Consider the following 14,991-nt stretch of genomic DNA (forward strand, 5'->3'; position numbering starts at 1 on the left):
GTGTGTGTGTGTGTGTGTGTGTGTGTGTGTGTGTGTGTGTGTGTGTGTGTGTGTGTGTGTGTGTGTGTGTGTGTGTGTGTGTGTGTGTGTGTGTGTGTGTGTGTGTGTGTGTGTGTGTGTGTGTGTGCGTGCGTGCGTGCGTGCGTGCGTGCGTGTGTGTGTACGTGTGTGTGTGTGTGTGTGTGTGTGTGTGTGTGTGTGTGTGTGTGTGTGTGTGTACGTGTGTGTGTGCTCGCATATGTTGCATATGTGTGTGTTTGAGGGAGAGAGGGTGAAAGAGAGGTTCGGCTGTATGACCCTCTGATGGCCTTTTATTGTTTTGTTGAGACCTAAATCTGTTTCCGCCCTCGGTCTACCCACAATTCACTGCCTTCTTGACCCCTGGTCGGGAGGTCACTGTGGTTTCAGGAAGGCACCAGTTGAAATGTGTCAGAGAGTTGGAAGATTGTTCTACTCACACGCTGTGTCTACAGTATGCAGTGACTGTAAATCACCCTCGATTTACTGCAGCTGAATGAATGACTAGGATTGTTGTGCGTTACCAATCACTAATCACTAGGCTCTATTAAGTGCACGGCGATTGTTCAGCTTGTGTGTGACTTCCCTCAGCTAGTCTGTTGTTCTCCAGCTGCCCTTAGTCTTCTCTGTTATATAGGATGTTATGGTGTATGCCCCCTGTAGGGTTCCCTGTATGGCTTCAGTCTCTATGTATGACTCTGGGGTGGTATATGGCTTAGGTCGTCACGTTCAGCTGGGAATGCTCAACAATGGATTGCCATTCTACACAATAGAGGGAACATTACACCTCATTTAACACAATGGTCACTCTGCTAAAGCCAGATTGGAGGCATCATGTGTGTGTGACTGTGTGACTGTGTGACTGTGTGTGTGTGTGTGTGTGTGTGTGTGTGTGTGTGTGTGTGTGTGTGTGTGTGTGTGTGTGTGTGTGTGTGTGTGTGTGTGTGTGTGTGTGTGTGTGTGTGTGTGTGTGTGTGTGTGTTATAGAGTGTGTCCTGCCCCCCTGACCCAGCCCTCTCTCACGTCTACACTGCTCTGTGGACCATACTTTATGTCCCAACTGTCTAATTGCTGTCTGTCTGTCTGTCTGTCTGTCTGTCTGTCTGTCTGTCTGTCTGTCTGTCTGTCTGTCTGTCTGTCTGTCTGTCTGTCTGTCTGTCTGTCTGTCTGTCTGTCTGTCTGTCTGTCTGTCTGTCTGTCTGTCTGTCTGTCTGTCTGTCTGTCTGTCTGTCTGTGTGTGTGTGTGTGTGTGGGTGTGTGGGTGGGTGGGTGGGTGGGTGTTATAGAGTGTTATAGAGTGTGTCCTGCCCCTCTGACCCAGCCCTCTCTCATGCCTACACTGCTCTGTGGACCATAATTTATGTCTCAACTGTTTAATTGCTGTGTGTGTGTGTGTGTGTGTGTGTGTGTGTGTGTGTGTGTGTGTGTGTGTGTGTGTGTGTGTGTGTGTGTGTGTGTGTGTGTGTGTGTGTGTGTGTGTGTGTGTGTGTGTGTGTGTGTGTGTGTGTGTGTGTGTGTTATAGAGTGTGTATAACATTTCTGGTGTGATTTGTACCTGTAGGACTGGTCACTGATTATTTTCTTCTCCCTCCCTCCCTCTTTCTTTCCGTGTCTAGTGCCCGTGCTGTGCTGCCATGACGACCATGGCCCCTCCCCTCATGTTTCTCCTCCTGCTCCTTCAATTGGCTCACAGCTCTTTCCCAGAGGAGCCCGGTCCTCTAAGCTATGCTCCCTTAGAGGGTATGTGTCATTCTCCGTGCGTGCGCATGTGTGCGCGTCCATGCGCGTGCGTGTTTGTTCATTTGTCAGCTCGTGCGCTGACATTTGCGTGTAAGTGTGTGTTTGTGCGCTTGCTCGCATACGCGAGTGTGTGTTTATGTATGTGTGGTATCAGTAGCATTGATGAATGGCCCTCTGGTGGATCTCAGTATTCCATCAGGACAGAAAGGTTAGAGGTCACAGCCTTGGTCTGGAGCTGTTTTCACACAAAACAAGCGTGTCACGGGGATAGATAGCAGCACTGAAAAATGTGTTTTTCCTTGAGCGTGCAAGAATGAAAGATTTAATGCTCTCCTCTCCCCGCCTCTTTGATTTAATATTATGGAGCTGCGATCTGAGGTCATTGCTTTGTCGTTGTTTTTATTGCATTTCTGATTGAGCGTCAACCTAGTTCAAGGGGAGGGGAGTGAGAGAGATGGAGAGGTAGATGGAGAGAGAGCTGAAGAAAGAGGAGGGAGCAAGAGAGTGAGAGAGAGAGAGAAGAGAGAGTGAGAGAGGGAGATTGAAGAGAGGCAGAGAAAAAGGAGAGAGGACAGATAGGTAGATGTGGAAAGAGAGAGAGGGCAAGGAGGTGGAGATAAATAGATGGATGGATAGATGTGTATTATTATGTGGCTCCCTGCAGTCAAGGACAATGAGACAGAGGTCCCACTCAATCTCCTGAAGAGGAGTCCCCATGGAAATGACACTGTGTCCTCTCCACCCTCCCTGCAGTGTGTCCTGTTCTTCCATGATATATCTGCCTAGGTCTATCCCCCCTCTCTCTCTTCTGTCTCTCTCCTGTATGTTTCTCCTTCTGCTGCTAGCTCCCTCTAACCCCCCTTTTTCTCATTCTCTCCCTGTATCCTCCTCACTGTCTTCTTCAACCCTTTACGTCTTTCTCCATCCCCTGGAATATAAGAGTACAATAAACCACACCTCTCTCTCTCTCCCTCTCTCTCTTTCTCAGTGGTGAGGAGGTATCCTGTGTTTGTGGGTAGAGCTCATCGTTCCTCACAGAGACAGGAGCTGCACATTCACACAGTACTCCAGGTCAACCGCACACTCTACATAGGAGCCAGGTAACCAACAACATCAACAATCACCTCTAAGCCATAATCCATACCACACCCCTAACAATCCTCACTTTTATCTTTCAGCAGTTACATCGACTGGTTTATGATAAGGTCACTGTAAAACCATTTTGATCCACACTGCTTTCCCCCCCTGTTTCTCTCCCCTCCTGATGTATATTCCAGAGATGATCTATATAGAGTGGAGCTGGACAATATGTCAGGGGACGAAATATTCTACAGCAAGGTGAGAGACACACACACACACACAAAACACACACACGCTAACTGTGTGAGCGCACTGGTATCACATACACCTGATGAAATCATACCCCAGTGTGATAACCCTCCGGTCATGTCATTTTGTGTTCTTCTGCTAGAAGCGGACGTGGGAATCCAATAAGAATGACATTCGAGTCTGCAGGATGAAGGGCAAACGTGAGGTTAGTTCCCATCCCTGGGTCAGCCGACATGTGTCAGCCTACACACACCCAACACTGTCACACACACACACACACTCCTTTAGAAATCATATATCTACACACATCTGCCCACCCACACACCCACAAGGGAACTTTATATGTCCGACTCACAACCATTAGCCACCACATACACGCTCTCTCCCATACACACTCACGGGGAAATGTTCTCTACAATACACCCCTGGATCGCTGCCCACACACAGAGAAACTCTATCCCCCGCTATACACACCTGTAACCCTCTGAGCCAGGTCTCCTTCTCTAGCCCAGAGAGAAGCACGTGTCAGTCAGAAACTTACATTCAGGGAAACTCTCTAGGCTCCTCTTTCCTGTGCGAGGGAGCTGTTGTTTATCTGTTCTAATATCCCCAGTAACATGTTTTTCCAGTGAGAATGTGATACCCGGCAATTGATCTGAGTAATACGTAGTGTCCGAAAATGCGCTTTGGTGATGAAATTTCACTTCCTGATGTTATAATAAAAAGCTGGAGCTGGAGCACACCCAGATAGGGCTCCTGAGTGGCGCAACGGTCTAAGACACTGTGTCTCAGTGTGAGAGGTGTCATTACAAACCCTGGTTCAATTCCAGGTTGTATCACAACTGGCCGTGATTGGGAGTCCCATAGGGTGGCACACAATTGGCCCCAGCGTCGTCCGGGTTTGGCCGGGGTAGGCCGTCATTGTAAATAAGAATGTGTTCTTAACTGACTTGCCTAGTTAAATATATATACATTTTTAAATACAATTATTTTGTGTAGAAATGCTGTAAGCTGTAAACTGTAAGCTACAAAACTAAATAAAGAGTGTGTGACTCTATTTATTTGTATAACTTCCTTATGTTATAAAATACATTTTACCAAGACAAATATGTTTATTCAAGTTCTGAATCGTTCAGTGGGGTCTTTCTCTAACATATCATTAGCATTATATCCAAAAAGTCCGATTTCATAACCTAATACATCCGATAATAAGCACTGAGCTCTGACATAGTGGTGCCGGTTTCTCGTGACAACTTTTGAGGATTTTACATTTTGTGGTCTTCGTCTTCAAAGTTGTTTACGTGGGTCGCAAAAATCTAAATTAGCATGGCACGAGCTGAATTTTAAAAAAAAATGCTTTGGAAATAAATAGCTTAATATACGCTCCGTGCTCCGTTGACATTTCATAGAGATACGCTTGTTTTTGTGAGAAATCTTTGAAAAAGAACAGGAATTTTCTAATTAATATGAAAAGCGTATATTAAAATATGACAATACGTCTCAAAAACAATATCCATCTTACCTCTGTATTCTTTTATGTCCCGCGGAGTCGAAAAGAAAGAAAGACTAGTTCAATGGGAAAGTGAGCCTGTCAGGTAGCCAATAGGCTACATTCTTGCACAGAATCCAGCCGAGCTGACGCGATGCAATTTTCCAGATTTTCTACCACGTTTTTTTCCTGTGGTCTCCATTGATTTAGTCACCCTAATTCTGGCCGTCCTACAAAGGTAAAAACTCTTAAGAACCTTTGAACGGATTATGATGGAGACATGATGTTTGAGCCATTGGTTTTCTTAGAGGAGTGTCTATACAACTAATGTTTTTTTTTACCCATTGGTCAAAATATGCGTTTTGGGCACTCTAACATGGGTACTATGGGGTGATATGATCAAAGTGAATAATGAAGGCAAAAAGAGACCTAAGAGATAAAGGAAAGAGGGTATAGAGAGAGAACGAGAGAATGGGGGAAGGAGAAAGTCAGGACAGGAGGGAGGGAGTAACCACTGGAGATAAATAGAGGGGTAGAAGACCACACAGTCACAGATCAAATGAGAGCGATAGAGAGAGACAGTGGAGGTAAAGAGAGCGTGGGAGATAGAAAGAGGCGTATGACATTAAGGTAGACAGATGAAAGGAGAGGAAGGGAAAGAAGGAAACAGAGCGAGTAAGTACATCAAAGGTGTGAGAGGCCGTCAGGCCGAGAGAGGGTAGGAGGAAGGAGAGTGAGGGGGAGCTGAAAGTGAGAAAGAGCAAAAGTGTAAGGGAGAAAGAAATAAGTAAGAGAGAGAAGAAAAACTAGCGCATGTAGAGGTACTTCTAGCTCACGTGGACCCAAGGGGAGCTCATAAAGAGTGAACGTTGTGGGGAGCTCAGGCTAAAGCGCAGGGATACATCTGAACGGTGTGATGTATGTTAAGGGTGTAAAAGAGACTTAGGTTCGGTGTAATTTCCCTAAGGCTTACTTACGTTAGTGGTTGTTTTCACCTAAGCCATCCCATAGTTCAGCCTAGCTCATCATATTCCAGCCATGACACATGTAGTGTGTAAAGTAAACCAGACCTGTTCTGTACACTAAGAAGTGATTTATGCACTACTTTTGTCATGTGCATATGATATTAAACTAATTTATCTGCCTAACCAGTTGAGGGATGGGTTTGAAATACACACACACACACACACGTGTATGCACACTGTGGCGTTCCTAGGATTTAAAGGCATTTGGGGCTTAGCCAAAAGCCAGTAAGGGGGTCCAGGGGCATCCTCCTCCGGCATAAAAATAAGCAATTTCAACCGCTAAATGCATGAATTTGATGCACTTTGAGATGAACATTGAGAGATTGGAACATTGAAAGATGAGATCTTTTTCATGTAACTTGCTCCTTTCCACCTGCCACAGCAGACACTGCCAGTACTCAATTACAATAGCTACTGTGGGCCTCTCTACTCTGGAATACATACATCTACAGTGTATTGCCAAAAACCTCCATACTGATCAACAACTTCAAACATGAACTCTGACCTGTCCAATGAGCCAAACTGATTAAGAATTCCCACAGTACCAAAACGCGCACACACTCACACACACTCACACACACACACGTACGGTGCAGTAATTAGAATCCATAGAGCAGCTTTAATTGATACAGTCTCTGTGCTCACACCTCCTCTGCCTCTCTCCATCGCTTTCTCTGTGCTGTCTGCTGCTGTCGCTTTTGTCCTTCCTTCTTCTCTTGCTGTCTCTGAGTCTTCTATGTTGCGCTCTCTTTTGTCTACCCTCCTTTCTCGTCCTGTCCTGGTTGTAAAAAGTGTAAAAGGAAGCTATTGTTTTAATAGTCATTTCACAGGCTTTTTCACCTCACCTGCAAATTCTTTGTAAACCATGTTTTACCTTTTCACTGTCTGTATTTCGCCTGTTATAATTTGTGCAAATAAATAAAATGAAATAGAATCTATAGAACAACTTGGAGTCATACAGTCTACTGTGTGCTCAACCCACCTCTGTTCTCTCTCCATCTGCCCTCTGTCACTTTCATCTGTCACTTTCTCTGTGTCTTGTTAGTTGCTGTCTGTGTCTTGTCTCAGGTTCTTGTTTGTTACTGTCTCCTTTGTTTAACCTCTTTTGTTATGGCCTGTTCTGTTCTTCTGGTGTCTCTCTCCATCATCTACTCTTCTGTTGCTGTCTCTGTGTCTTGTCTGTTGTCTCTATCCATCATCTACTCTTCTGTTGCTGTCTCTGTGTCTTGTCTGGTGTCTCTCGCCATCATCTACTCTTCTGTTGCTGTCTCTGTGTCTTGTCTGGTGTCTCTATCCATCATCTACTCTTCTGTTGCTGTCTCTGTGTCTTGTCTGGTGTCTCTATCCATCATCTACTCTTCTGTTGCTGTCTCTGTGTCTTGGCTGTTGTCTCTATCCATCCTCCACTCTTCTGTTGCTGTCTCTGTGTCTTTTCTGTTGTCTCTATCCATCATCTACTCTTCTGTTGCTGTCTCTGTGTCTTGTCTGTTGTCTTTATCCATCATCTACTCTTCTGTTGCTGTCTCTGTGTCTTGACTGGTGTGTCTCTTTAGTTTTGCAATCCAAAACGGTCAAGGGGATACTGGGTTACCTTAACTTGTTTTGGGCCTGTGTCATCCTCTTCCCTTCCTGTTGCCCCTGGCTGCTGCTGTTTTAAGGGCTCCACTGGCCTGCTGTTCTCATCTGTCCTCCTCCTTGGCTCATCTCCAAGGTAGCGAAGTAGAAGTGCAACATATCATTAGTTAGTTTTAAAGTAACTGTATACTGACATGACCAGTGCTGTAAAGTACTTAAGTAAAAAATACTTTAAAGTACAACTTTAAGGGTTTTTTGGGGGGTATCTGTACTTTACTATTTATATTTTTGACTTTTACGTCACTACATTCCTAAAAAAAATAATGTACTTTTTACTCCATACATTTTACTCCATACATTTTCCTGACACCCAAAAGTACTCATTACATTTTGATTGCTTAGCAGGACAGGACAATTCCTGGTCATCCCTTCTGAATCTGATCTGGTGGACTCTCTAAACACAAATGCTTTGTTTTTACAGTGCCTTCAGAAAGTATTCAAACCCCTTGACCCCACATTTTGTTACACTACAGCCTTATACTAAAATCTATTAAATAAAAAAAATCTTCAGCAATCTACACCAAATACCCTATAATGACAAATCGAAAACAGGTTTTTAGACACTTTTGCAATTGTATTCAAAATAAAAAACAGAATAACTATATTTATATAAGTATTCAGACCCTGCTATGAGACTCTAAATTGAGCTCAGGTGCGTCCTGTTTCCATTGATCATCCTTGAGATTTCTACAACTTGATTGGAGTCCACACCTCCAATTGTCATTCAGGGGCACACTTCAACACTTTGACTCAGACATCACTTACAGGAGGAAGGTAGTTAGTGGGGAGTTGTAATCTGCAAATTACCCCGTTGGCCCTCCGGAGGACCTCGAATGGCCCCACAAACCGGGGACTCAGCTTCTTACAGGGCAGGTGGATCGGGAGGTTCCTGGTGGAGAGCCAGACTTGATCACCAGGATGGAACACGGGATCCGCCTGCTCTTTCTGACGGTGGACGATGCGCTGGATTCTCATGTGGGCATTTTCCATACCTCCTCTGCACACTTGAACCACTTGTCTACCGCGGAAGCTTCGGTCTGGCTCGGGCTGGCTGATAACCCAGAACACACTGGAAGGGAGTCAGCCCGGTGGAGGAGTGTTGCAATGAATTCTGGTCGTATTCAGCCCAAGGAAGTAATCGGGCCCACTCCCCCTGCCAGTCCTGGCATTGGCTCCTCAGGAACATCCCCAGCTCCTGGTTCATCCTCTCCACCTGCCTGTTAGACTGAGGCCGGTACCCAGAAGTGAGGCTGACCGTGATCCCCAGCTTTCCATGAAAGCCTTCCATACATGTGATGTGAATTGGGGGCCACGATCGGAGATGATATCCTCCAAAAGGCCATAGTGCCGGAAGACCTGCTGGAACAGTGTCTCAGTGACCTGGAGAGCGGTAGGGAGACCAGAAGGAGGGATGAAATGGCATGATTTAGAGAATCTGTCCACTATCAACAAAATGGTGGTAAAACCATCAGAAGAAGTGAGATCAGTGACAAAGTCAGTGGACAGATGAGACCAGGGGTGCTGAGGTATGGGAAGGGGAAGGATTTTCCCTGCCGGAGTGTTCTGGGGGGATTTGGATTAGGCACATACTGAACAGGAGTTGACATAACAAGTGACATCCTGAGCCAAGGTGGGCCACCAGTGATGCACTGAATGGAAGGGTGATACCTGGATGTCCAGCAAAGACAGCTGTGTGCGCCCAGGTCAATAGCTGATCCCTTATCTCCGTGGGAACGTAGGTGCGCTCAGGAGGACAGGTGCAGGTGCGGGTTCCCTCTCCAGGGCCTGGCGAATGTCCACATCTATATTCCAGAGCACGGGGGCTATGACTCGAGAGGGCGGATTATGGAATAGTCGAGACGGGACAGGGCATCGTCTTTGATGTATTTTGAACCTGGGCGATATGTCAGCGTGAAATCAAACCTGGTGAAGAAAAAGGCCCACCTGGCATGTCGCAGGTTCAGTCGCCTAACTGTCCGTATGTATTCCAGGTTCCGATGGTTGGTGAGGATGAGAAATGGGTCCTGGGTGCACTCCAGTCAGTGTCTCTAATGCCAACTTCACCGCCAGGAGCTCCTGATCGCGAACATCATAGTTCCTCTCTGCAGGAGACAGTTTCTTTGAGTAATATGCACATGGATACAATTTCTGTGGATTACCTTGATGTTGGGACAGGACAGCCCCCACACCTACTTCTGAAGCGTCCACCTTGTCGTGACTTTACTTACTATGCACAATTTATAGGAGTCTCCTAAAATCACATTCACTATCTTAACAAAAATACTCTCATCATCTTTCATATCTCATATACAATGTTAAGGATGGAAACTTGACAGATAAAGGGGATATACTTTCCAAGTTACAGTATTTCCTTTTTAACATTTTTAATGACATCACTAAATAAGAACCAATATGACATTAGTTTTCTATAGATCATTTCCAACCCTTCCCCACATTCTTATGTTAGAAATATTGCTCCAGTGTTCACTTTTTGAATGAGTTAGAGTTTCGGTGGGAAAAGCCTGTCAACAAAGACATGCCTTTGGTTCATACTGGAGGGGGAGAGTGAGAGTCCTCTTATCCTGTAATTTACAACAGGGTGTGAACTGTCAACCCCCCAGCAGCTCCCTCCCCCCCTCTGTGGGTGAGGGAGGGCCTGGTTACTGTCAGCCACCGCCAAACTGATCTGACCAATTCTGATCCTCACAGGACAGTCATGATAACCTCCACCACAAAGGGCACCGTAGGATCTGGATGTTTAAGAAACAGGGTGGAAGTGAAGCGACCCTTCAGTAGGCGGAAGGCATGTCAGCTGCAGAATTCCATCCCAACTTCCAGGGACCACCCTTGAGGAGAGAACTTAGAGGAGAGGCAATCAAGCTACAGTTCTTAATGAATTGACGGTAGAAGTGGGCAAATCCCCAAAACCGTTGGAACCCCTTTATGGTGGTTGGGACTGGCCATGACCTGACAGCATCCACCTTCCTCTCATCCATCATGACACCTTGCGGGCCAATCTGGTAACCCAAAAAGGAGACCTCCTCCTGATGGAATTGGCACTTCTCCGCTTTAACGTACAGGTAGTTGGCCAGGAGGCGTTCCAGGACTTCTCGGACACGAGCGATGTGCTCTTCCAAGGATGCCGAGTAAACCAGGATGTCATCAATATACACGTCCACCTGGCGTCCAAGCATGTCCCAGAACACCTCGTTGAATGCCTGGAACACTGACGGAGTATTGGCTAATCGGTGGTGGGGGCTCCCATCTGATGAGTGAAATAGAGGGAGCACTGGAGTAGGAAGCCATGGCATTTCAATGGAGTCCCGTCATATTTGTCTGGGAGGGACAATCAGGCATCGCTCACCAGGACGGACTGCTGTATGGGCCGGGGTACTGGCTTGACTTGTAGTAGAGAATCCTCCTCTGTTTGGAGATGACACCCCTCGAGTAATGTTGACTCGTTGAAGAACGCAGAGGACCTTATCAATAGCCGTCCGCAAATGAGCTAGCTGGTCATGGTGTTGATGAAGTAGGTGTCCCTGTTCGTCGACCATCTGGAAGATGCCTTGGTTAACTGCTGCTTCCATTCGTGGAGGAAAGAGTAAGTAATCAAAGGAGTAATGAAGTCCAGGTGTGACTGATGATGAGACGCAGGTGTGTGTAATGATGGTTTCCAGTTGTGAGCGCCGGAGCGGGGGAGCGGGAGTGGACGTGACAGACACCATCAGACACATTGTGTCCTGACTGTCAAATAGTTCTTAAACCATTTGCAAGACTACTTATCCAGGCCCATTTCAGACAGTTTTTGAATGAGTAGTGAATCGTCAACCGTATCAAATGCCTAATAAAAGTCTTTAAATTAGGCAGCACAATGTTTTTTTTATGATCTAGCCTATTTAAAACATAATCTAAAACAGGCATAGTTGTCCAGATGTCCAGATCTAAAACCAGATTGGTGCATATTTAGTTTAAAAAGTTCTTAGCTGGGAGTTGGTCAGGGATTCTAATACCTTGGCTAGGCAAGATAACTTGGAAATTGGGCAGTAATAATCTAAGTTAGAAGGATCTCCGAATTTATGTAGGGGGAGGACATGCCATTTTCCAAATCTTAGGGAGAACACCAGTAGAAATTAAAAATACAGGTTAAAGGTTCAACAATGAGTGGGGCAGAGCGCTGTAGTAAGAAGGGGTCAGGTGAATCAGCCCCTGTGAATTTCTTTACATCGATCTTTAGCAAGGCACTTAAATACATCGTAGACATTAAATTATTTAAATGAAAATAAAGTATGGGAGTCTTCTGAAATGACTAAACACATTTTCATAGACTAACCTTTCAAACAAGTGCAAAGTTTTTTGCAAGTTTTTTGGGGGGGGGTCTAGTATGGGACACGAGGCTGTCGAAACCTGCTGGGGCAACGAGGCGGTGAAGTGTTGTTTCAAAGATTTGACCACTTTCCAGAACTTGGCTGGCTTACCACCACTCGCCGATACACAATTCAAGAAATATGTTGATTTTGCTTTTCTAACCAGAGATAGATATTTATTTCTCAAATTTCTGAATGACTGCCAATCAGACGTAGAATCAGTCAGTCTAGCCTTAGCCCAAGCTAAATTTCTTTCCTGTAAATTCTCAGACAGTTCATGCGTGAACCATAGTCTTTTGTATGGCGCATATTTATCTGCAACAGAGTTAAACAAGGAAATCAAATAATTAAGGGCCTTATCCGAGTCACTGCAAGTTGAAATAACCCACCAGTCACTCAAACCCAGCTCAAAACACTTTGCTCATTAAAATTCCTAGAATTTATCTTTGTAATAGTGTGTGAGTGAGATTTAGGTAGCTTAACATCTTTTATGCAGGCAGTACAAATATATTTCATCCTATCAGATACTGGCATAAATCAATACAGATTAAGATCACCCACTATTAATAATCTTGATGTAGCATAGCTAGACAGCAGGTCAGACAATTTGCTGAGAGCACATAAGGAGGCCGAAGGAGGGTGATAAATTCCCACTAGCGTCAGATGGGCATTATTACCAAGGCCCACATTTAAGACTAGACATTCACATTGCTTAGGTAGAGAGGCGGTAATGGACACATAAACATTTAAGTTGCTCTTTATTTATATGGCAACACCCCCTCCTCTGTCAACTCTGTCAGATATAAATACATTATAACCAGTCAGAGACACATCAGACAAGATTCAGTTATAACCAGAATGTCTGCGTTGGTTTGAGAAGCAAGAGTTACAATAAGATACGTTTTCTAAATCAAACTTATTCTAAATCAAACTTTCAAATCAGATGGAGTTTCAAATATGAACATGCCATGTTAAGTAGGTAACCCCTTATTAGAAAATAGCATGGAGGCTTGAATTGGAACAGATACAAGATTGCCTGCCTAGAACTGAACCATTACGCCTATGAGTTGAACAAGGAAATGGATTAAAACAAGACTCAACCTGTTGTGGGCAAGGACTGACATCCCATCATTTTTGTAGCACCTCTTCAATATTAGCACTCGGCATTCTAGCTCCTCCCCTGTTCGGGTGCAAGCCGTCCCTTTTTAAGAACTGAGGATGTTCCCAAAATAAGTTGAAATTGGTAATAATATCCAACTCTCTTTCAGGGCAGTTTTGACTTCATCCAAGATTCCACTGAAAATAGCTGGGAGAATGATCAACTCCACGATCGTGTGTAGGAATAGGCCCAGAAAGGATCATCTGCTTGCCGGTAGCCAATAACTTGTTCTTCAGGTATTCTAAATCCTGTCTCAACTCCCCCCCATTGCCGCAGCCTGATGTTGCTAGTACCGGCATGCACGACCAGCGTGTGAAGCTCCGTGTTTCAGTCTAGGATGACCATAAGCTCCAAGTAATGTCACGCACCGTGACTCCAGTAATGCCCCGGTAACCACTACATCCTGGACAATGGAACTCCCGACTGTAGCTACCTTGAGGAGAGGGGGTCGTGGATTCCCACTCTCAAATGTTGTTTTTCGCCATCATTGTAAGCCTGCCACACACACACTATACGATACATTTATTAAACATAAGAATGAGTGTGAGGTTTTGTCACAACCCGGCTTGTGGGAAGTGACAAAGAGCTCTTATAGGACCAGGGCACAAATAATAAAATAGTAATAATAAATAATTTTGCTCTTTATTTAACCATCTTACATATAAAACCTTATTTGTTCATTGAAAATTGTGAATAACTCACCACAGGTTAATGAGAAGGGTGTACTTGAAAGGATGCACATAACTCTGCAATGTTGGGTTGTATTGGAGAGAGTCTTAGTATAAATAATTTTCCACACACAGTCTGTGCCTGTATTTAGTTTTCATGCTAGTGAAGGCTGAGAATCCACTCTGACATAGGTACGTGGTTGCAAAGGGCATCAGTGTCTTAATAACAGCGCGATTTGCCAAGGCAGGATACTATGAGTGCAGCCCAATCCAGAAATCTGGCAGTGGCTTCTGATTAAATTACATTTTCACAGAACTGCCTGTTGCAATTTTGATGAGGCTCTCTTGTTCAGATAACGGTAAGTGGACTGGAGGCAGGGCATGAAAGGGATAACGAATTCAGTTGTTTGTGTCATCCTTTTCAGGAATGTACCTGCGTAATTGCGCACCCAACTCACTCAGGTCCTTCGTTATATCACATTTGATATTGTCCGTAAGCTTGAGTTCATTTGCACACAAAAAAATCATACAATGATGGAAAGACCTGTGTGTTGTTAATGCAGACAGAGAAGAGCTCCAACTTCATAAGTGGTTTGCTGAAGAGGATATCTTCCTTAATTGACCCCCCATAAATGTAACAGACATATACCAGGAGCTGTGCCAGGCCCACCTCGTCTGTTGACTCGTCCAGCTGTAACGCATAGAATTCACTGGCTTGTATGCGAAGCAGTAATTGTTTCAAAACATCTCCCGCCATGTCACTGATGCATCGTGAAACAGTGTTGTTTGATGAAGGCATTGTCTGTATAGTTTTTTTGGCCTTTTCCCCCAGCATTGTCCCAGCCATATCCGCGAAGAATGAAGTCCTCCACAATAGTATGGGGCTTGCATGTCCTAGCCCCTCGATAGCTCACCATATAAGACGCTTCTAGACCCTTCTTATTAATGGTACCTGTTGCTTTTATACATGTCTTACTACTCGAAAGTCGTCTTAATTCTCGCTCCAAAAACTCCTGTGGCTTATTTTTCAAATTGCCATGTTTTGTTTCTAAATGTCTGCTCAAGAGTGAAGGTTTCATTGAGTTTTGAGATAGTACTTTTGCACATATAACACACTGTGGCTGAGGAAAGGCGCTACTCCCAATATAAGTGAACCCCAAATCAATGTAGTTCTCTTCATATTTGAGCCTCTTCGATGGTCCAACGTCCCTGTCTGTTGTTCGGTGCTTTCCCGGGTAAAGGGGCATTAGCTCTTCGCTACGTCAGATTCACAACTGTCAGTGTCCATGCTAGCTGGGCTAATAACAAATGTAGAATTACTGATGCTAGCATTGGATGTGCTCGTGGAAGCAGAACAACTTGTGTCGTCGACAGGTGCAGGTGTAGTACTGCTGGTAGTAGTACTACCAGTAGAGCTGGTATGTGTCTCTACCTTACTTTTTTTAACCATTTATCAATTTTCGAGCAAACGGAATGAGCAGCAGCTACGTTTGGCTACATACGGACCGTTAATGGAACTCATTAATGTGATTGGATGTTAATTATTTGACTCAGCTACCTGTAT

At 44.8% G+C, this 14,991-nt stretch overlaps 1 protein-coding gene across 2 annotated transcripts in view; it reads left to right on the forward strand.

The window, feature by feature from the left end:
• LOC139559770 (semaphorin-6B-like) overlaps nt 1-14,991 on the forward strand; it is a 53,891-nt gene that overhangs the window by 14,331 nt on the left and 24,569 nt on the right. For both annotated transcript variants that reach the window (XM_071376120.1, XM_071376119.1), the window contains exons 2-5: nt 1,635-1,758; nt 2,747-2,858; nt 3,036-3,096; nt 3,230-3,292. In XM_071376120.1, the coding sequence (XP_071232221.1) occupies nt 1,653-1,758; nt 2,747-2,858; nt 3,036-3,096; nt 3,230-3,292 (342 nt within the window). In that variant the 5' untranslated portion in view covers nt 1,635-1,652. The remainder of the gene's footprint in view (nt 1-1,634; nt 1,759-2,746; nt 2,859-3,035; nt 3,097-3,229; nt 3,293-14,991) is intronic.

The sequence above is a fragment of the Salvelinus alpinus genome, chromosome 30, assembly GCF_045679555.1.
Source record: "Salvelinus alpinus chromosome 30, SLU_Salpinus.1, whole genome shotgun sequence".
NCBI classification, from domain to species: Eukaryota; Metazoa; Chordata; class Actinopteri; order Salmoniformes; family Salmonidae; genus Salvelinus; species Salvelinus alpinus.